The following is a 24,183-nucleotide window of genomic DNA, read 5'->3' on the forward strand; positions in this document are numbered from 1 at the left end:
ATAGTCACTTGGAATGACTAAATGAAAATATAGTCAATTTAGCACAATGGAAGTGAATGGATTTATATCTTGCAGTTCTGACTTATTTTCTCAGAATTGTGACAAAATCGCAATTGCGAGTTATAAAGTCTAAATACTTTTTTTCTCAGAATTGTGATAGTTTATATCTCACAATTCTGACTTTATAACTCGCAATTGCGAGTTTATATCTCAGTTCTGAGAAAAAAGTCAGAATTGCGAGTTTATATCACAATTTTGACTTTATAACACGCACTTGCGACTTTATATCACGCAGTTCTGACTGGATAACTCGCAATTCTTACTTTATAACTTGAAGTTGTGAGTTTATATCTCGCAATTGTGTTAATATCTCACAATACTGCCTTTATATCACGCAATTGCGACTTTATATAACACAATTCTGACTTTATAACTCGCAATTGCGAGTTTATATCACACAATTCTGAGAAAAAAAGTCAGAATTGCGAGGAAAAAAAGTCAGAATTGAGAGATAAAAAGTTGCAATTACCTTTTTTATTTTTTTTATTTAGAGGCAGAAACAAGCTTCTATAATAAAGTAATATCCAATATATATATATATATATTTTTTTTTTTTTTTTTTTTTTTTTTTTCCATAACATCTTAACACCTGTAAAAACCGTAAAAATATCAAGAATAACTTGTATTAACAGAAGAATTATTTGAACCTGTTTTCATATAACATTTTATATAAAATTATAAGTTTTATATTTCTTTTAATTCCTCTGAAAGTTGGTCTCATTCATTTCCATTGTAAGCGCCTCACTGCAACCACGACTTTTTTTTTTCTTTAAAAAAACAAACAAAACAAAAACAAAGGTACATGTCTAAATTCATTTTTGTGGTGTTCAACATTATTTGCCAACTTGTATTGAAGCAACCTGGTATATTCCTCTAACTGATGCCTTCTCATTGGGAAAATGAAGAATTGTAGTGATATAGAGATACTATATTGCTCCACATAACCAGCTTCACCTGCCCACCACGTTTTGGAAGAATGCTTCTCAGAAATATAAGCCCTATTGTTTTCTGTTTGAGTGTGGGTGTATATCATTTTCCCTCTGCATGTCATATGAATAGACCCAGTAAGATTTCCCTGTGGAATTCAGTGTCGATCTCATTTCAGTGACTTAGGTAGACGTAGATTGAATTGATTGGTTGAGACATTTATACATACATGATCAGGAATTGTGTCTTGTGTGTTTGTGTGTTTATTGTAAGCCTCTGGAAATTCCTTCCTCCAATGGGATATGTAGCTGAAACCCTCCAGGGGCAGAGAGACATTAGCGTCTCTTTCTCACACGAGTGCTCTATAGTAACCGTGTGCTGTCAGAGTTCAAAGTATTCCTCAGGTGATAGATCTAAAACCTGGATTATCATTACAGATCCACCTAGCCATGGATCAGTGGTACTGCTAGTGCTAGAAAATCCTGCTGCTCTGAGAACTATTACGCTGACACTGCAGTTTTATGTTGCTGGTAGAAATGTGTGGGGAAAAGGCCCACAGCGGACTGTTTCAAGCTGAAATTAATTATTGTTTCTTCTTCAAAAATGAATTGAATTTTGTTGTCAGTTCACACCATATATTACTTTAGCTGATCTATTTGTGATGCTAGCTTATAGGACTTGTTTAAAATCAGGGAAGTTAGCTTGTGACATGGAAAATAGCAGGTGAATTATGGAAAGAAGATATTCAAGTTAAAGGCTGACTTTGATTTTGCCTCATTTTTAAAACTTTTTAAAGGTGCCCTAGATTCAAAAATTGAATTTACCTCGGCATAGTTAAATAACAAGAGTTCAGTACATGGAAAAGACATACAGTGAGTCTCAAACTCCATTGTTTCCTCCTTCTTATATAAATCTAATTTGTTTAAAAGACCTCCGAAGAACAGGCGAATCTCAACATAACACCGACTGTTACAATAGCAAAAAATGGCAGATGGAGCAATAATAACTGACATGATTCATGATAACATGATATTTTTAGTGATATTTGTAAATTGTCTTTCTAAATGTTTCGTTAGCATGTTGCTAATGTACTGTTAAATGAGGTTAAAGTTACCATCGTTTCTTACTGTATTCACGGAGACAAAAGCCGTCGCTATTTTCATTTTTAAACACTTGCAGTCTGTATAATGCATAAACACAATTTCATTCTTTATAAATCTCTCCAACAGTGTAGCATTAGCCGTTAGCCACGGATCATAGCCTCAAACTCATTCAGAATCAATGTACTGTAAACATCAAAATAAACACTGTACTTACACGATTAGACATGCTGCATGACGAACACTTTGTAAAGATCCATGTTGAGGGTTATATTAGCTGTTTGAACTTTTTTTATATTTTTTAAGGCAAGCGCAAGCTCTTGGGGCGTGGAGCACGAGATTTAAAGGGCCACATACCCTTAATTGGCTCATTTCTAATTATGCCCCAAAATAGGCAGTTTAAAAAATGAATAAAAAAAAATCTATGGGGTATTTTGAGCTGAAACTTCACAGACACATTCAGGGGACACCTTAGACTTATATTACATCTTTTAAAAAAAAGTTCTAGGGCACCTTTAAAACTTTTTCTTTTACCAATGCAAATAGTGCTCCTGCTATTCTCAGACTCCTACTGAAGACAAAATTAAGTAAAATGAAGCATGATTAATTTTGTAATTTAATCATTTTCAATAATTGTTTGGTAGTTTACTGTGTGAATAACAAATAACTAATAATTGTAATTATTTTTAGTCATTAGTTATTGATTTAAGTTATTGATCGTTTTAGCATTTTAATTTAAATCAGCAGTATATTATTTAATTTATTAATTTTTTTTATTTAAATACTTTTATGTCATCCTGCAGCCCCCTTGAAAATTTGCTGAGGCCCCCTAGTGGTCCCTGGCCCCCAGGATGAGAACTACTGATTCAATCAGATCTGGCAGTGGCGCCTGCAGCTGTACGGCTGTACGCACTGTGCGTACCATGAGAGGCCATTTTAATGCCGTTTTTACATAATTTGTAAATTGATTATTAAAATCTATCTGCGTACACTCATGACATATTAAGAGAGCAAGAGAGAATGAGAATAAATAAAGGTGTGCGTCTGTGTGTTGTAAAGTCTAATGTGTTTATGTGCGTCCATGGGTGGGCGTGGGGGATATGGTTGAAAAGAATCGGTTGAATCGGTTTTTCCACACATGAAAAATGACATTACAGATAGTAAATGTTTAAAAAGAAGCTCAAAACGCTCTCCAAAACAGCTAAATTCGATTGAAATATTTACAAAAAGGCCTAAAACTAGTAGGGATGGAGAAATTAAGCCTCTTAAATCTTTAAAGCTTTTCTCTAAATGTTTCGGAAAAGCATCAAGAGTGTCGAAAACAGTTCCATCTTGTGGCAGGTAAAATTTACAGCCGCCATAAACCTGAGTGCGCAGCTCCGTTGTTTTATCCATTAAGCACAAACAAAAGCCTGACGATGCTAAATGTATTTATTTAATAATATAATTCACATTTTAAAGTTTGGCAATAGATGAAATGGATCAACAAAAACAATAATTATAATAATACTACATACTGTTGTTTGAGGCAAGTAAATTGTGCTGTTATTTTATTGTAAATGCTATTTATATGACATAACATATGGTGATGTAATATAGGCTACAGGCTTATATATTTAAAATGTTTAGTAAATGGTCTTGAACTTTCATATAGTAGGCTAATGGTGCAAAGTGAAGCATTCACGTGACTGGAAACAATCGAGCCTTCGTTTTTCGTTAATCACGTTTCTCTGAAAACAATACGCACATTTCGGGACAAAGCCAAAACAAAACAGATCCTGAGATCCGGAACAGCATTATAGTTGTGTGTGATATTATTTACACATTTATTTACTAAAATACTGAAATTTAATAAGAGTGATGCAATATGTATTCATTATTTATAGCCTACATCATGCAACGTCAACTGGCGGCCCGCGGGCCAAATCCGGCCCGCCAGAGATTTCCATCCGGCCCCCAGAATAATACTGAATTCAGGAATAGCCTTGTAAGAGGAAAAAGTTTAGGGCTGGACCGAATACCATTTTTTGATGAACATCGACTATTCGAAGCTTCGGCGAGAGGGGCTGAACATATTTTTCTCTCTAATAAAGGCAGGAATCTGTGTCTGTATATCCGTTTGCATTTTTATTATTTCGAGAACCGTTCATCCAATCGACTTCACAGGGGAGTGCAGTGTCGCATTTGGTGCAATATAGATGGACACGCGAGACGCGACACATTCAGAATTAATAAACTTTTAGTAAACTACAGTTAGAGCAGCGCGAGCGAGAAGCGGCGCACCTCACGCGGGCAGGGCTTATGCTCCGAGAACGGACACTGCACTAGTGATATAAAACGCACACACACAGGTCTGTTAAATTAAGCAATACTTTTAAGGTAGTCTAATAATTGTCTGACTAACAAATTGACACAGAAATTTAAACAAAGAAAAACGAAATTAAGTTAAATTAAAAACGAGATTAATTTAGATTGATAATAACGGGTAAAAATGCTAATACATTTTGTCTATTATTCTATTTTCCACAATGTCAAAGCAACAAAACACAAGCTCAGACATGCACAAACTCCGCTGTTCTGCGCTCTAGCCAGAGAACACTCCCGTTGCTGGAACACGCGTCGGTTCTATTTCTAGCATGCACGCGTTTTCTGCGTGGCTCGAGCGCGCCTGAGACGCGTGTCTCAGTGTGCAAACTCCAACCTGTTAAATATGGGAGCCGAAATAAAAACGGACACGCCACGCAGCTGAGTCGCTCACGCAGCCAGTGTGTCGCCGGCCTTATTCAAGGGGAATGAGAACCGTTTTTTATTTTTAATCTAACGAAACAAAAAGCCTTCTGAAAAGTAGCTTGTGCCATAGCCTGCCTTCAGTCAAGAATGACGATAAACGCGTTCTCTCATTGAACATCTCTTATTGTTTCACGTGCTCATTTTTTCACAAATGTCAAAATTTTCCTTGCCTGGGATTTGCGCACAATTGCGTGACAGTGATGGACAGCTTGAAAGCCTCACAAATATGAAGCCTAAAATATCGCTATCACCCCCTGGTGGCTTGCTGCAGTACAGGTAATATGTAAAAAATAACATAAATTTGGAATTAGAATTAGTATATCAAATAATAACATACAGTATTAGGATACAATTCGAATTTTATTTTATATTACGAGTATCTGGCCCTTACAGTGTCTGCAGTGAAAAATTCTGGCCCTTGGACAAATATAGTTGATGACCCCTGGCCTACATCCTGTAGATAAATTGTTTTGCCACATTTTTATTTCATTTTATGGGAAACCAGGTTTCTTGTGCACTTATAAAGCAAGTGGCATATCTATAATACCTTATTAAAGGGATTTTTTATATTAATATTATCCTTTTGTCAGCACATGTTGGTAATATTTAAAAGATACATACCTGTATTTTCGATTTTTCAAAAGTTTAAAGGTGCCCTAGAATTAAAAATTTAATTTATCTTGGCATAGTTAAATAACAAGAGTTCAGTACATGGAAATGACATACAGTGAGTCTCAAACACCATTGTTTCCTCCTTCTTATATAAATCTCATTTGTTTAAAAGACCTCCGAAGAACAGGCGAATCTCAACATAACACCGACTGTTACGTAACAGTCTGGGTGTACGCCCCCAATATTTGCATATGCCAGCCCATGTTCAAGCATTAGACAAGGGCAGGACGTCTGGATGTGCACAGCTGAATCATCAGACTAGGTAAGCAAGCAAGAACAACAGCGAAAAATGGCAGATGGAGCAATAATAACTGACATGATCCATGATATCATGATATTTTTAGTGATATTTGTAAATTGTCTTTCTAAATGTTTCGTTAGCATGTTGCTAATGTACTGTTAAATGTGGTTAAAGTTACCATCGGTTATTACTGTATTCACAGAGACAAGAGCCGTCGTTATTTTCATTATTGAACACTTGCAGTCTGTATAATGCATAAACACAACTTCATTCTTTATAAATCTCTCCAACAGTGTAGCATTAGCCGTTAGCCACGGAGCATAGCCTCAAACTCATTCAGAATCAAATGTAAACATCCAAATAAATACAATACTCACATAATCCGATGTATGCATGCAGCATGCATGACGAACACTTTATAAAGATCCATTTTGAGGGTTATATTAGCTGTGTGAACTTTGTTTATGCTGTTAAAGGCAAGCGCGAGCTCCGTGGGCGGGGAGCGTGAGCATTTAAAGGGGCCACAGCCTAAATCGGCTCATATTTAATGATGCCCCAAAAGCAGTTAAAAAAATAAATTAAAAAAATCTATCGGGTATTTTGAGCTGAAACTCCACAGACACATTCAGGGGACACCTTAGACTTATATTACATCTTTTAAAAAGACGTTCTACGGCACCTTTAAATACACAAATTACAGTTACAGTTTGAGGACAGATTAGTTGTAATGAGTGATAATGTCCTAATCTTCAAATATAATAGCTAATTTGTATTAAAGTGGACCAATTATGCGCTTGATTTTGTATTTGGGGTCTACCAGAATAGGTTTTCATGTTTAAATGTTAAAAAAAAAAACAGATTATTTTCCACATATTTCACATAATTGCAGCACCTTTCTTCCCAGTCTGTCAGTAACGCTCTCTTCTGGTCTCTGTTAAACCCCTCCTTCTGAAATGCACAATGTACTCTGATTGGTCAGCTGGACCAGTGTGTTGTTATTGGTCAACCGCTTTGAGTGTGTTTCAGAAATGTCATGTTTTTTTTTTTTTTTTGTTTTTTTTTAATAAATAAGTTAGTGAATAAGTAAATATAAATAAATAAGCAATAACACTCTATATCTGAATGAGCAAACAGCATTGTGTTCTTGCCTTTGGGGAGGTAAGGAGCTCCAGGGAGAGTTGTGCAAGGTGTAAATCCTTTTATCTTTGCCTCTGGATGGAGTTGCTGAACAGACACTGAAGAAGAGCCTGATCCCATCACCAGTCTGCCTGAGGAGGGCACTGGAAGCCTGATTAGCATGCCAGTGTCACGCTCTCTCACCCTCAGCAGTGCCGTATCGCAGGATAGCTGCCTGCGCTGTGTGATGTGACATTTCAGGAGGTGGTGCATCTGTTGTGTCACACAAATTAGGAGGTGTACATCTAGAACCTCACTTGCTGGCCTTTTCTAGGAGACTTGGGTCGACTGCAGGTGTCATAGAGGATTAATAATATTCATCTCAAAAGCAGAAGTGCTTCAGTCTAATTGCATATATGGAAATCCTTCCTTTAATACTAGGAATAAACAAAGAGATTTTCATTTGTGTGTGTGTGTGTGTGTGTTTTGTGCATGAATGCTCTGGTTTTCTATCTCAGCTTGTTCCAGTGAAGTAATTTAGCACCTGTCCTCTCTTCTGCTTGATATCGGACACATTGCAGGAGGCTGTCAGTGTTTTGCCTGAGTGTCTATCAATAAGTGGATTAAGGGCTGTTGACACTACAGCATAAATCACACTCCAGTATGCTGTTTTACAGATTAAGACCCAATCCCCTTTTTATGTGGTAAAAGATTAGATGACTTGGGCCCCGATGAGGAATTAAACCCATTTGTCAGGCCTCGCACTTTGAGTAGGATTGTGTGCGTTTGTGTGTTTGTATGTATCTACATAAATTGCTGTGCATTTACAGTAGGTGTCTGTGGACTGAGGGCATTGTGGTTAAATTTAATTTTCGAAGGAAATGTCCCAAAGAAAATCGGTAAATATATATTCGCGGCAATAGATTTTGTGACGGACTGCTTCACAAACGACGGTCTTTTCAAGGACTCCAATTCAAACTTATAAGGCTGAACACCCCTACTGACAGTTTCTGACATTTTCAGTGCGTGAGATTGCCCTCATTTGTTCTGGCAATCTGTCCTACACCCCGGTATGGACACAAATATGAATACCGGCAATTGAGTGCCACGTGTCATATTACTCTGAAGGGGAACGTAATCGGCAACAGGAAATAAAATATATAAAACTGACATTTGGACATTTGACTTACCAGCGACAAAATGTTTACTGCACATGTAGGCATACTGAGGCATACTGACTGTCAGGATCCCACAATTTACCCATTCTTCCTGCAGGTGCTTCACGTCTTATAGGTTGTTTTTGGTGACGTGCGAAATACCGGTGGAGGGCAAGCGTTGAAAATTAGAATGGAAGAGATGGAGAAAAGTCCTTTCTGTGCTGGTTTAGAAAGGTATAAACAGAAAATCACAACATATGTTGGACGTGATCTTTATGTTATGAAGATGAGCGACTTTTCCACTGAATTGAAAGAATTCCTGCCATCGAGGAGGTAGATATAGACAATGTGAAGCTGCCGTCACGCCGCATTCAGATCTAGTCTGGGTTTGTTTACATCGCGCTGCCTTTCTGCTAGTGAAGTTAGGGCAGTATTTTTGATTTTCTACCGCCATTGTAGGTCATGCTGAATCGAGAATTACAACAGGAGCTCACATCATCGTTCAGGGAAAAAACTGGACGGTGTACAATTGTTGCCTTTTATACGTGTATAAAAAACACAGTAAGGGAAGCAGGTTGAGAAGGTGACGGGAAGACGCCGTATCAAATCTAATAATGTTACTGATTTAACCCACTCTCACTCAATAAAATAATCACGTATAGCTGAGTGTTTTTGAAAGTGTTGTCTTTGTTGTTGAATCGACTTCTGTCAGCTTGTTAAACATTTATTTATTTGGACATTTTCTACCATATGATGGCTGAAGCAGCAGCGCGTGACACTGTTCTCATGGTAACCAGATCAACATTGTGAACGGAATACTACAAAAGTGAAAACACCAAATTATCATTCAGTGGGATAAAATAGCTTCTGTTCCCTGCAAACGATACCATGAAGAATCTGGATATTTAACCAAGTCAAAAACAAAAAAGGTAAGCAGGTATTCATTTCAGTATCAGCAGACGCAAAACGCTATTAAAGGCGACAACGTTTAAAGTTAAAAAACGATATAAGTTATGTAAACGATATAAACACCTTCTGGGTTCTCGATTTTATCAATCTGAGCAACCATAAACGACGCAAAACATATGAATTTTGAGTTTTTGATAGGATTCCTATATAGAAAAATCACTCCCTGCCCTCCAGACTCATTTGCGCTGCTGCTGTGACATCATGTGCAAACAACCTATTGCCTATATCCACTTTTGTCTCCTTATAGGCTGGCTTTTACGGTTTGGTAACTTAGTTCTGGGTTTTTTAGCTTGTTTGCTGTACACCCTTTCATAGCAGCATTTAGACATTGCTCTGTTTTTTGTTAAAATTCAGAAATGACAAGGAGGCAGCCTCATGCAATACAAAGTCAATAAAGAGGGTTGGATTGCACCCCTGGCGTGGGCGTGGCCTAAATGCACTCTGTCTCTATGCCGGAGCATGAGCTCTTGAAGCTCCGCCCTCTTCTTGAAAGGGGACCATGAGCAGCAGCTCATTTGCATTTAAAGGGACACATACACAAAAACGGCACGTTTTTGCTCACCCCCCAAAAGTAGCGATTTTAACACACTATAAAAAATTATCTGTGGGGTATATAGAGTTCTCAGCCCCACAGTGGAAACACTGGCCCAGATCGGCTCGGAATGGAATGGTTACGCCACGAGAGCCGTCTTACAGAGCCGTTTTACATCTTGTAAAAAGGGGCATAATAGGTCCCTTTTAAATGTGATCATATACACATTCTCTATATCTGAATTTCTGAAAGAATTTAATCCTTTGTCTACATCCCATTCGAGGTACAGCAGTGATTAAAAACAAATGTTTACACAGATATTTTAACTATCTCACTTGCATCAGACCAAAGGTTCTTCATCTCTCTCTTTCACTGTCTCTCTCTCTCTCGCTCTAAATGTGAGAAAATGAAGCAAAAAAGCGAGTGTTTTAAGCAGGTCACCATATGGTTTCTCTACTGTACATGCAATGTCCTCTTTTACACCAAGGTGCTCCATTAGTGACCTATTGGACACACTCCAGCAGCTTCAGTAATGGGGCTTTATTCAGGTGAATGTGTGTGTGTGTGTGTGTTTGTGTGTATGTGTGTGTGTGTGTAATGAAGTTTCTGCTTGTTTGATCACTGATTAAACATTCAAGCAACACAAGCACAATCGGCTGGCTCAGCCGAGCTAATTGCATTCCCTAAGGAGATGATCCAAGCACAAGTCATCCAATCCCCCTTTCACGGATTGGACCTCATGGGCAGTCCTATCTGTGCACATCAGCTCGTGTGCGTGCGTTGGCCATTGTGTTGTGCTTTGTGCCTGTTCGCGTCTGTTTCAGTTTAAAGGCTCATTAAAACCTGTGCTATAAATAGATGCATATGTCCCCTCGGCCGCAGCGGTGCATTAAACGTGATGGCTTTTTCTCGCTCTTTGCCTGCGTTGTGTCAGACCTTTCTTGACGCGTTCGCTGCTCCTGGAGGACGTGGGAATCCCGACGCTACTGCGCAATCCAGTATAGACTTGTCCACAGTTACATCAGGCTGAATGTGTCTTTCTCTCGCATCTGTCCTCCAGAACACAGGTGCATGAGGCCAGTGGGAATATTTCAATACAAAAATAACACATGGACAAAGATTAGTGCACATAGGACATCTGTCTTTGAGCATCGAGGGTCTCTTTTCTTGTCTTTGCTTGTTTTGAGTGTCCAGGGTTCCATGAAGAAGAAAAATGTGCATGTGTGTTTACTTAGCTATACTTTGGGGACAAGATTATCCCTAGAAGCTCCACTTGGGAATGTCCTCAAAGGTAAAATTATAAATATTTTTTGGGCTTAGGTGGGTTAGGCTAACATTATAATTAGGGTTATAATTAGTTGTATATAAAAGTCTATAGTGCGGACTATTATGGTATGTCCTCGTTTAAACCAGGAGTTTAATACAAATTATGGGGACTTTCTTAAAAAGTAATGGCATATATATATATATATATATATATATATATATATATATATATATATGTATGTATATATGTTTGCGTAAAAGTCTATAGTGCAGACCTTTATTGAATAAAATTATTAATCTTGTTCTTGTTGTTGTTTTTTACCCGTTTTTAGTAAGCAAAATAAAACGGTAATAATATCAAATTTGGTATATGTGATAATTAATATTATTTTAAGTATATTTAATTAATATCTTAACCTTTGATGACCTTAAAAATAAATTTTGTAAAGTCCTTTTTTTTTGTCAAATCGTCTCATAGACATTCAGAGAAACCTGTTCCTGTTTTCACAAGTATAGCAATCACAAGTAAGCAACCACCAGGAACATCCTAGCAACACCCTAGTGACTGCCTATAACACCATAGCAACAAGAAGTTTGCTCCAACCACGTTGACACTTTAGCAATGTGCTTAAAACCACTCAAAAGGGCTTTTCACACTTTAAATAGTTAACCCTGGGTTATTCTAAACTCCGGATAAACGGTATCCTGGGTTATCTTGCTTCACGTTTCACACTGCTCATAATTTACCCGGGGTTAACAATTAATCCTGGGTATTCAAACTGACATTTCACACTGTACATTCCTAAACCCTGGGTTAACGTTCTTATTTGCATATTTGCGGTGTCAGTGTCATTGGATGAACGCAGCACGCGAACATAAAATCCTCTTATTGCTGGCTGTACTATCGAGTTTATTCTGAATGGACATTTCGTACTATAAAGGTAAGAATGTACTAAAATTGTCATGGTTTCTGTCAGAATTTGACTTTTTTCCTCTAAAACGATAAATTAACTGTTTATATACAATGCGCAGTATTTCTGTAACTGTCCAAATATGAGTACGCGATTGGTTGTCTGTTGGTAGCTGTAACATTCACTAAATCGTTTCCCATCGTTTGGCACTGCAAAAGTTGTGCTAACCCTGCTCTGGAGCTGGGTTTCATAACCCTGGGTAAAAAGCAGTGCTAACCAACTTCTAAAATACAAGAGTGAAATGTTCCTTTACCCAGGGTTAAAAGCGGTATTTAGAACGACGATAACCCGGGGTTAAGGACAGTGTGGAAAGCCCCAAAATATCTTAGCAACCGCATAGCAACACCCTGACAAATAATTCTAGTATTGTGTAAAAATGTAGTTAACATGATTCAAAATCAGACATGCCTAATAAAAACTAAACATTTCAAAAACAGCTCAATTAAAAAAGAAATCTCTAGCATCCCCTTCTACTCTAAGTTGAAATAATGTTAGTTTGCATTCTCAGTGCCCATATACAGATGAAATTTGTCAGTGGCGGGTTACATTATCAGGCCACTGTCCTCTGTCAGACCTCATTGTGCCATCAGCATCACAGAGAAGATCCTGGCTGACACTCACACACCTTCCTATATATCTCCAAACGCAGCCAATCACAGACTCGTGGCGCTCGGTCGCACGGGGACTGATGATGGACTGCTGTGGGTTTAGAAAAAGAGGGAAAAATAAGGCAGTGACACAACAAACTGTGACCCACGCTAGTCCTGTTAATTCATCATCTACAGGTCTGGCAGCTCTAAAGAGAACATGTTACTGCTTAGTTCATGATGATATCTGTGATGCTGTGAAGAAAAGGATCACTTGAAAGTGGGGAGTGTGGCTAATGCTGAGGCTAAAGCTAATGCTAATACCAATTAATTAAATTCAATCCAAAAATATGGTATTATTATTACTATTTTTTTAGTATTAGTATTATTAGTTTTATTTAAGTACTTATATATGATTATAGTGTTTATTAATATTTTGAATTTGCTTTCATTTTTATATTTTCAGTTTTCATTTTCATTTTAGTTTAATTTTTAGTCATCTTTTGCCATTTTTATGCCATTTATTTCTATTTAGCTTTATTTTTATTTCACTTTTAGTTTAAGTAATTTTAGTACTTAAAGGTGCCCTATGTAATGTTTGGATCTGTGTGACTGTGGTGATGAATGTGGTTCTTTTTCATAACTAAAGAAAGAGATTATCTTACAGCTCACAGAACATTCACTACTAGGCTTAAGAGATATAACCAGTTTAGACGGACAGAATCTCAAACTGACTGTTACTGTAGATATACCCATTAATTGACACATTAATAAATTCCAGCACAGGGCTACAACAACCATAATGAAATGACCCTCCACATATGACAATTTATCTGTTCAATAAAATATCTTACTCACCTTTTGAGTAATAAAAATGCCATCTCTGTGTTGCTTTTACATTTCAAATCCCTCAGTTCTCAGAAAAGCCAAGCCGATGTTGATTCTTGTTTTATTACGAGCTCTGTCACATTCTATTTTTGCCAGCAGATTCTCCTCCACTAACTCACTAAATTTATCCACTAACAATTCAGAAACGACATCAGTGTCCAACTCCGGTTTTTAATTTTGTAAGGCTGAACACCATTACTGGCAATCATCATTTTGGCTGCGTGAGATTCTCCAGCTTTGTTGTTGTTGAGCAACCGAGGCATGAGCTGTTACAGCTCCACCCTCTTTTGGAAAGTTGGCTGGGAGCAGCAGCTCATTTGCATTTAAAGGAACGCACACACAAAATAGCATGTTTTTGCTCACACCCAAATAGGGTGACAAGTATTTGACAAGCTATAATAAATGATCTGTGGGGTATTTTGAGCTGAAACTTCACAGAGACATTCTAGGGACACCAGAGACTTATATTACATCTTGTGAAAATGGGCATTATAGGTCCCCTTTAAATTAATTAAAATTATTTTAAATAGGTTGTGTTGAAATCTGGATTTATTAAACATTATATTATTATACATTATTAAACTGTAGGCATTTATGGCATACACAGTTTGTGTATGGGTTTATGGTAAATTAGCCTGCAGAGCTTCTTGACACCCAGTATTGTGCTCTTGTGTCTCTCTACCTGATTCATGTGGCTTCCTGTTTACCATTTTCTCTAGGTTCATTTGACAGGTCAGTGCATAAATGCATTATGTATTTCACATCACATCATGCTCATTTCTCCTCAGCTTTAGGACAGCTCTCAAATCCCATAATCCTTTGGAGCTCCTTTACTACAGTGCCCACCCGTCACTCTCTGTGTCTCTTTCACTTTCTGTCTCTTTCCTCCTGCTTAAATCAGTCAGTCTCTTGTGCTCACACACAAGCACACACCTGTGTATTGTGTATACATGCTCATGAGATCCACATGCACATACTCCCACACAAACAAGCACACACACTTGCTCATGTGGAAAGGGGTTTCCAGAATCTGCCAGCATTAAGCTACAAATATGCTCAACGCATCAGTAATCAAGACAATGTGGATCAGCCAGGCTTTTCAGGTAATGTCTGGCAGAATGAGTTCAGGTTTCTGTCACAATCTGACACAGTTTACTCCTGGTTTAAACATGCGTCTCAGTCGAGTGGTCAGCCGAGACAGATCGACAGATCTTACAATGTGTTTAAACAGGTTTACATATGTATATTACATATTACAAAATTTCAGTAGCATTTAAAATGTTTTTAAAACCAAAATATAAACTCTTTTTTTGAATTCATTTATTTTCAAAACTTATCAAAATTAAAAATTCAAACCAAAATATATTGCATCTCACATGCTGTTTACTTAAGGAGGTAACAATAGCAATAGTACAGTACGTTGCTCATATAATTATGTTACCATACAAAAAAATAAATAAAATAATACTGTCATCATTGTCACTTATTTACTCTTACAAACCATCATATCATTTGGTGCCAATATATTTTTTTTTTGTCTTTTTTTTGATAAATGTTTGATAAAATTACATACACTACCGTTCAAATGTTTAAGGTCAGTCATGTTCTTTTAGTGTTTTTGAAAGTCACTTATGCTCACCAAGGCTGTATTTATGGATTATACAGTAATATTAATTAAAGTAACTGTAATATTGTGAAATATTATTTAAATTTAAAACTGTTTTCTATTTTAAAGCTGCAGTCTGCGATTTTTCCTCTTTGTTGCCATCTCTTGTTTGAAACCTGCAATTGCAGTCATATGCGGAACAGTTATCTGTACATGCATTGTGCCTCGGCACAGCTCGTCAGCGCGGATGAATCTAATGTTTGCTGTCAGTCACCACACCGGTGTGGATACTGAACTTCAGAATCACAGATTCTATGTCTTGAAAGTATGACCAATATAAGAATTTTCACTGGAAAATATCATCTGAACAAGTAAGTAACATTTCTGCCACTTTTGTTCTGACCAACTGAGGAAAAAAGCATTAGGCCTACAATAAATTGCGCTGCCAATGATGATTAAATCTAACGATCGCTTAGCTCGGATCACTTCAAACCGTGCAAATTATTATTACTGTTATATTGTTCTCAAATTGTTATTGTTAACAACATCAGCATTGCTATGACTATGTGTATATTAGCGTTACCTGTAGATTTCAATTTCTGTAGCCACTCAACAGTCCAAAGTCTTTTGCTTTTTGACTACGGGTGAATCTCCAGTTGTCACTGATGATTGTCATTTGGATCTTTCTGGATTACAATCCACCATCAAAATGATAAGTTTAATTATTTCAGCTGCTGTGAGAAAAGGCTATAAATGATTTGCTACCAGCAGCATCGTCACGTGAAAAAACTGACTAGCCTGGACGGGACTCCTTCCTTTCTGTTTACGGACGTGACGTAATGACGCACAGACGAACTCCTGCATGCTCGAATTTCCCGCGGAAATCCACCATGTCGCTCTTATTATAAAACATTATTACAAGCTTACCGTTGTGAATCGAGCTAAGATAATGAGATAGTATTGAACACTGGCTGATTATGTACTTGCTCAAAAATTGATTTTGGATAATTTTTAACCAAAAAAAGTTACGGACTGCAGCTTTAATATATATTAAAATGTAATTTACTTCTGTCATGTCAAAGCTACATTTTCAGCATCATTACTCCAGTCTTCTGTGTCACATGATCCTTCAGAAATAATTCTAATATTCTGAGTTGGTTCTCAAGAAACATTTCTTATTATAATCAATGTTGAAAACAGTTGTTCTGCTTAATATTTTTGTGAAAACCATGAAATATTTGTTTTAGGATTCTTTGATGAATACAAAGTTGAGAAGAACAACATTTATTCGAAATAGAAATCTTTTGTAACATTATAAATTTCTTTACTGTCAATTTTAGACAATTTAATGCATCCTTCACTCTTAAAAATAAAGGTTCTATATTGGCATCAATGGTTCCATGAAGAACCTTTAACATCAATGGAACCTTTCCCTTTATAGTGGAAAAAGGTTCTTTAGATTATAAAAAAATGTTCTTCACACTGGTTCTAAGAATCAAGTAAAAGGTTCTTTGGGGAACCAAAAATGGTTCTTCTATGGATTTTCTTATGGGTTTTTCTAAAAAACTCTTTTTGAAATCTTTATTTTTAAGAGTGTTGCTAAATAAAAGTATTAAAAATGGACTAGTCGGTGGGTTGACTTGTCAAATATTCAATCTCTGAAAAATTAGGCTGGTTAAATGGTCGAGATATACTTGGTGTGAGATGCTGAAAATAGCCATGATTCGACAGGCAAAAATGTCTGTCTTAATATGTATGACTTTAAGAGAATAAGTTTAAAGATGAAGCTTCTCTAAGAGTTTTACCCTACAGGAAGTGATCTTTTACAGCACAGCGTACTCTGGTTACAGCCCATGTTTGAGTATATTTTTGAGTAATAATGTGTGTTGGGTTGGAATTTTTGCAGTAAGTGGTTTTAAGTGTATGAAAAGATCCCTTCTTCACACCTTTTGTGTTACACAATACACCAGTCCTCAATATAGTACAGTACATGCTTTGATTCTCACGCCATAAATCTTTGTGGAGGGCAGAAGGTATTGAGACTTTATATGCAATGGACTGGTCCATTTTTCAAAAGCATCCATGGACAAGGATGGATGAAATCTGTGGGGAGCAGAGCTGGTTGGAGCCATGTTTTATCCAAAGCCCAGTGGGATTCTTGGAGGAAAGATTTCCACGAATGCTCCAGGCTGATTGGGATGCAGGGGGAACGTCAGATCGGCAGGAGATTAGAGTGAATTGAGACATGTATCAGAGGAAGAGTGTGCTGCCTTTGATTGGGTACTATTCTGGGTGGTTCACCATCCACAAACCCCGCTTTCATTCAGTTCTCTTTCATTTCTAGTTTTCTCTCTCACTCATTCTCCCTCTCTGACAGGTGCGGAATGATTTGACCAATGAGCTGGAGAAGGCAGACATCCAGATTGCAGACACTGAGAGTTTCTCTAATGATCCCTGTGTGAATGTGAAGAAACTGAAGGTAAGGAAGCTTACAGGTCCTACTAAGAAAACATGAATATCTCAGTCCACAATGTCTCACTCATACATTAATATATGTCTATATATATGTTTTAAATGGATTTCTTAGATGTAACTTTCTGTGTTGAATTACTGGAAAGGTTTTATGGAAGTATGCTTGTATGGAAGTCACCAGAGTTCAAATTAAGCTTGGGCCACTTCCCAGTTCTGTTATCAAAAAATAATAATTAAATAAATAAATAATAATAATAATAAAAATCTTGTTTTGAGCATAAATCTCACTGAATTTTTGTAACATTTGTGCTCAAAAAAATAACAATTTGTCTCATTTTAACAATGTTTTTACTGAAAAAAGCCAAAAATAAGACAAATTATGAAATTTAATTAGATAAATGATTTCTACTTGTTTCCCCTGTGAAAACAGTGACATTTATGTGTTTATTATATAATGCAAATGAGCTTAAAATTAGTCTGTTTCTCAGTCACAATATGCTTTGACAGTTTCCTATTAAAATTTACCTACTAAAAAAATGTACACCCTTTTACAGCATAGTTCAAATGATGTAAGGATGTACATTTCACACACACACACACACACACACACACACACACACACACACACACATATATATATATATATATATATATATATATATACATGTGTGTGTGTGTGTGTGTGTTAATGATTTGCAAATGAGTTATGATGTCATTGTTTTAACCATTACGAGTTTAGCTTTGGACTCTTAAAGACAATTCTTAAATGTTTTCTTAGTCATTATCATAAACAAATACAGTGGCAGGAATGCCATGATAAATTTATTTGGGTCTGTGTATGATGTGAATAGCCATTGTTCCATTGTTGTCTGCTGCTTCTCTTACTTTGCAATTTCCAACTAAAGGTTTGTTCCCACCTTTTTTGCTGAGTCGTTTTTTTTTTTCCACCATGAAACTATTATGACTTCTATTACCTGCCTGACTTAGTACCCCCATTATCGCAATTCCCCAAATGGCAAAGAACTGCTGAAGAACTGTTTCTTCAAATTTTGCACGGTCAGATTTTTCACCAGTTGACAGTGCCTCTTAGAGTCTGTAAATTCAACATTATATTTCACATTGAAATGGCTGTGCACCAAGTCTGGGATATATAACAGTATAAACAAAACATTGAGACTTTTGAAACACACATCCACTGTAGTTGGGCTACTCTTTGCTATGTAAATGTGGGAAAGTCTTGCAACCATGCTCTTGATAAAAGCAAAGCGAGTGGTGAACGATGTCCTGGGGCATCCTGGCGTATCCTGGCGTGTATCCAGCCTCCTTTTTGACTGGGTGGAAGAAGCTTGTGTCTGCCAGGACTCCAGGACAGCTGGAGCCACTTACACAGCTGGAGGGATTCAGGTTAAGTGCCCACGCCGTCGGGAGCGGCAGCGAGCTTTGTAACGGCTGCTGATTGTGAAGCAAGAAGCACCTGACCCAAGCAGTCGGTTCTGAAAAGGGATGCGGGAGTATTTCACACAATAGCTCCAATATCTCAGCATGTTCTTTGGCACCAGTGCAGAGGGTGGTTTTGTGGCAAATGAGACAGTCTCTGAGAAACGTCTCAAGGAAACTGTTTGCCACAAGCCACACATTCAATTTTTAAACAGCGTTTAAAAATTGCGAACCCCCAGCCCCATTGCGAACACCATTTATGTCGCTGTTGTTGAGTTTAGAGCAGGCTTGGGATCAGTTTTAATGCATCCGCCGTGATCTTACCTGTAAACGTTACTGTTTTCAGAGCTGTCGCTAGCCCACCCACCGGAGTCATTATTTTCTCTTCTGCTTGAACATGATACTTTTCATCTTGAGCAGCTCATTAGTTGTGCATGTTAAATGCTCTTCCAGTAGCCTTCTGCTTGAGGATGACATCCTGGGAGGAAAAAGCAAAAAAATAGATTCAGAGAAGATTTCTTAAAGTCGCTGGTGGGCATTTCAATATCCTGGCAGCTGTGACACATCTTTTGATGGATGGGTCCGCGGCGACCCTCAAACAAGGCTGTCTGACTTCCACCTGAAATTTTCATTGGCATTTGCTAGAATCAAGGGCAATATAGTTAAGAGGGTGGAGAGGGATGTTATTAGATCCTGATGTGGAGGATGAGAAAAAGGATACTTAATAACCTCAGAAGAATATGCAGGTTTATATCTCAAAGTATTAGCATAGCCTTTAGCACATGAGTGCGATGAGTGGATTAAGCTTCATGGCCTTAAAGGGTTAGTTAACCCAAAAATGAAAATTTTGTCATTAATTCTCTCCCTCGTGTCATTCCAAACCCATAAGACCTGCGTTCACTTTCGGAACACAAATTAAGATATTTTTGATGAAATCTGATAGCTTTCTGACCTCCCATAGACTGCAACGTTTTTACCACTTTCAAGGCTCAGAAAGGTAGTAAAGACATCATTAAAATAGTCCATGTGACTACAGTGGTTCATCCTTAATGTTATGAAGTGACGAGAATACTTTTTGTGCACAAAAACAAACAAAAATAACAACTTTATTCAACAATTTCTTCTCTTCCCTGTCATTCTCCTATGCAGTTTACGTTGTAGAGACAGCTCAGTATTGACCGGCGTTGTACATGTCAGCAGCACGAGGTATGCGTGTGATGCTGACGCAGGAGCTGGCCAAAAACGAGCCAGCGTTCTGACGTAGAACCCGAAAGTGCTGCACTGTGTTTACTATGTCAACAGTGTAGGAGACTGACATGGAAGAGAAGAAATTCTTGAATAAAATCATTATTTTTGTTTGTTTTTTGCTCACAAAAAGTATTCTTGTCACTTGTCGCTTCATAACATTAAGGTTGAACCTGGACTATTTTGTGAAGTCTTTACTACCTTTCTGGGCCTTGAAAGTGGTAAAAACGTTGCAGTCTATGGGAGGTCAGAAAGCTATCAGATTTCATCAAAAATATCTTAATTTGTGTTCCGAAGGTGAACGAAGGTCTTACGGGTTTGAAAAGACATGAGGGTGAGTAAATGGTGACAAAATTTTTATTTTTGGCCAAACTAACCCTTTAAAGGTCCTTTGCATAAAGATCCTGTTCTAGTGATGGATTGATCTTCATGATGCAGAACTGGATGATGCGGAAACACAATTCTGAAGTGGCCTGAATTATTTACAGACTCAATCATGCAGCATGAATGCTGGTTACAGTTGTAGATATCTCTCTCCTTCTGGATATGAAGCAATTCATACTGCTGATACTATTGTGCTTTAATACATTTGGTCTTTATGTCTCACCTAGCAAAGCTAGGGGTTTTTTTTTACAGCATTTCTCATGAAAAGCCTGCTTTCTTTTATTTTTGATGCATATTTTGGGCATTTTATTAATAGAGACAATGAAAGAACAGACAAAAATGATACAGAGATGGATTACAGTACTGGGAATTGGCCCAAGCTGGATTTGAAATTTGGTGATTTCCATACAAGTGGGTGGACTTTTTAGCCAGTGTCTCACTTTTCCTTGAAAGCAAAATGTATTATTTATTCTCCAAATGGTTTTGCAATCTGTTCGTTTGAGAGGCTTAAGTGGGAGTGACCTAACATTTCAACCAATAGCATGAGTGGGGCTGGGCTATCTGTTTTTCAGAACAATGACAGATGGGAAGAGTGTTTGAAATTAGTTGTTTTACGCAGTATTTTTTGGTGTAGTATTGTCAAAAGTACTGACTTTGATACCAAGTCGCTACTGAAATTTAAAAATGTGATGCTTTGAGCGCTGTTGAGCGGATTCGTAAATGAAGTGTTTGAAAGCGTTTTGAAAGCGGGTGTATCTGTGTATCTGTGTAAACGCTCGGTGAAAAGCGTCATTGATGTCTATTTACGACATGTTTTTGAAGCCTTAATCGTAGCTATGAACACTCAATAGTGCTCAAAGCATCACATTTTTAAAATTTCAGTATCGACTTGGTATCGAAGTCTGTACTTTTGACAACACTAGTTTTGTGCTTCCAGCTGTGCAGAAAGGAATTTCAGAAATTATTATTATCATTTTTTATTGTTTTATGTTTGTTTATTTTTTTGTGCATTTTATTTCATGTAATTATTTTGGAATAATACCTGGGTTAAGGACACGTCCTTGCGGTTACCAGCATGCCTAGGATTTTTTAATTGTTACATACTGTACATTTTACCATTATATCTGTTATAATTAAATCTTTTTATTATTTAGCCATTAACTACCCATTTAACATGTTCTCTGCCCCCTCTCTGTAGGATAATGATGTTCGGATCATCATCGGTCAGTTTGATGAGAATCTGGCTGCTAAGGTCTTCTGCTGTGTAAGTTAGCCAAACTTAGTCACCATAGCATGCACTGCCAACTTCAGACTTACTGCAAAGGGCCAGTTGAATTGATCTGAAACGTTTAACTGCGTCACCAACGAAGTCACTGCACAATACAATGTGCTTAACATTTATTTTCGTTTAAAATGAGATGACTGTTGAGTCCCTGATCTTGTGTGTGTGCTCCAGGCTTATAATCTGAACATGTATGGCAGTAAGTACCAGTGGATCATCCCAGGTTGGTATCAGGGGAACTGGTGGGAGCAGGCAAACTCCACAAACTGCACCACTAAGAAGCTGCTTACAGCCATGGAGGGCTACATCAGCGTGGACTTCGAGCCCCTCAGTGCCAAACAGATTAAAGGAATATCAGGAAGAGTGAGTGTCTGCAATGTGGTGGGATCTCATGAGTTATGAATGACATTTCTGATTTCTGACAGACAAAAAAATTCTACCATGTGCAATAGGGAAAACTGATGCATTGAAATTTCAGTTTCAATATTCTACAAACCCGATTCCAAAAAAGTTGGGACACTGTACAAATTGTGAATAAAAACTGTGGAAGTTTCAAATTTCAATATTTTATTCAGAATACAACATAAATGAGATATCAAATGTTTAAACTGAGAAAATGTATCATTTTAAGGGAAAAATAAGTTGATTTTAAATTTCATGGCATCAAAACATCTCAAAAAAGTTGGGACAAGGCCATGTTTACCACTGTGTGGCATCCCCTCTTCTTTTTATAAAAGTCTGCAAACGTCTGGGGACTGAGGAGACAAGTTGCTCAAGTTTAGGAATAGGAAAGTTGTTGTCTAATACAGGCTTCTAGTTGCTCAACTGTCTTAGGTCTTCTTTGTCGCATCTTCCTCTTTATGATGCGCCAAATGTTTTCTATGGGTGAAAGATCTGGACTGCAGGCTGGCTATTTCAGTACTCGGATCCTTCTTCTACGCAGCCATGATGTTGTAATTGATGCAGTATGTGGTCTGGCATTGTCATGTTGGTAAAATGCAAGGTCTTCCCTGAAAGAGACGACGTCTGGATGGGAGCATATGTTGTTCTAGAACTTGGATATACCTTTCAGCATTGATGGTGCCTTTTCAGATGTGTAAGCTGCCCATGCCACACGCACTCATGCAACCCCATACCATCAGAGATGCAGGCTTCTGAACTGAGCGCTGATAAAAACTTGGGTTGTCCTTGTCCTCCTTAGTCCGGATGACATGGCGTCCCAGTTTTCCAAAAATAACTTCAAATTTTGATTTGTCTGACCACAGAACAGTTTTCCACTTTGCCACAGTCCATTTTAAATGAGCCTTGTCCCAGAGAAAATGCCTGCGCTTCTGGATCATGTTTAGATATGGCTTCTTTTTTGACCTATAGAGTTTTAGCCGGCAACGGCAAATGGCACGATGGATTGTGTAGATGATGATAACTTCAAACTCTTTGCAATTTTTCTCTGAGAAACTCCTTTCTGATATTGCTTCACTATTTTTCTCCACAGCATTGGGGGAATTGGTGATCCTCTGCCCATCTTGACTTCTGAGAGACACTGCCACTCTGAGAGGCTCTTTTTATACCCAATCATGTTGCCAATTGACCTAATAAGTTGCAAATTGGTCCTCCAGCTGTTCCTTATATGCACGTTTAACTTTTCCGGCCTCTTATTGCTACCTGTCCCAACTTTTTTGGAATGTGTAGCTCTCATGAAATCCAAAATGAGCCAATATTTGGCTTTCAACATTTGATATGTTATCTATATTCTATTGTGAATAAAATATAAGTTTATGAGATTTGTAAATTATTGCATTCCTTTTTTTAATTCATAATTTGTACAGTGTCCCAACTTTTTTTGGAATCGGGTTTGTATATTCCAACATGGACACAAATATTAGATTTCTAAGAACCTGCTACGTATGTTTCAAACTAGATTTTTAAAAGATTTCTCCTTTTTATCATCTTGGGCATTCTTATTTGTGAATCACCCATGTTTTGAAGCAGTGCTGCTTTACTTGTCTGTCTTCAGACGCCGCAGGAGTACGAGAGGGAGTACAACCGGGAGCGAGAGCAGAAAGGAGTGGAGGCCAGCAAGTTCCACGGTTTTGCCTACGATGGCATCTGGGTGATTGCGAAGACCCTCACACGTGTCATGGAGCTCCTCAGACACAAGGAGAGGCACGACATGTACCATAACTTCACGGTGGATGACCGAGAGGTGGGCAAGATGGTCCTGGACGTGATGAACGAAACCAACTTCTTTGGAGTGACGGTAAGTTCGTGTTAACAGATGATCTGCGGCTTTGCTTGGGTCCAAGCACAGTGATTCGTAGGGCTCTTTACAATTCTGTAACATGTTCCAATAAAAAAGCTACTGTGACTAGCAAGATCTAGGCATGTCATTTTATATTGAGCCATCATTTCCTTAAGCTAAAGGATTGTAAAGGCCATTTTGTGATCACCAAGTCATAAGAGAGGTAGGACTGCTTTTATTGC

At 37.7% G+C, this 24,183-nt stretch overlaps 1 protein-coding gene across 1 annotated transcript in view; it reads left to right on the forward strand.

The window, feature by feature from the left end:
* gabbr2 (gamma-aminobutyric acid (GABA) B receptor, 2) overlaps nt 1-24,183 on the forward strand; it is a 262,922-nt gene that overhangs the window by 159,597 nt on the left and 79,142 nt on the right. Inside the window, exons 5-8 of the mRNA XM_048201423.1 lie at nt 17,260-17,361; nt 21,619-21,684; nt 21,877-22,065; nt 23,717-23,959. Coding sequence (XP_048057380.1) covers nt 17,260-17,361; nt 21,619-21,684; nt 21,877-22,065; nt 23,717-23,959 — 600 coding nt within the window. The remainder of the gene's footprint in view (nt 1-17,259; nt 17,362-21,618; nt 21,685-21,876; nt 22,066-23,716; nt 23,960-24,183) is intronic.

This window comes from Megalobrama amblycephala, linkage group LG9 (genome assembly GCF_018812025.1).
Source record: "Megalobrama amblycephala isolate DHTTF-2021 linkage group LG9, ASM1881202v1, whole genome shotgun sequence".
NCBI classification, from domain to species: Eukaryota; Metazoa; Chordata; class Actinopteri; order Cypriniformes; family Xenocyprididae; genus Megalobrama; species Megalobrama amblycephala.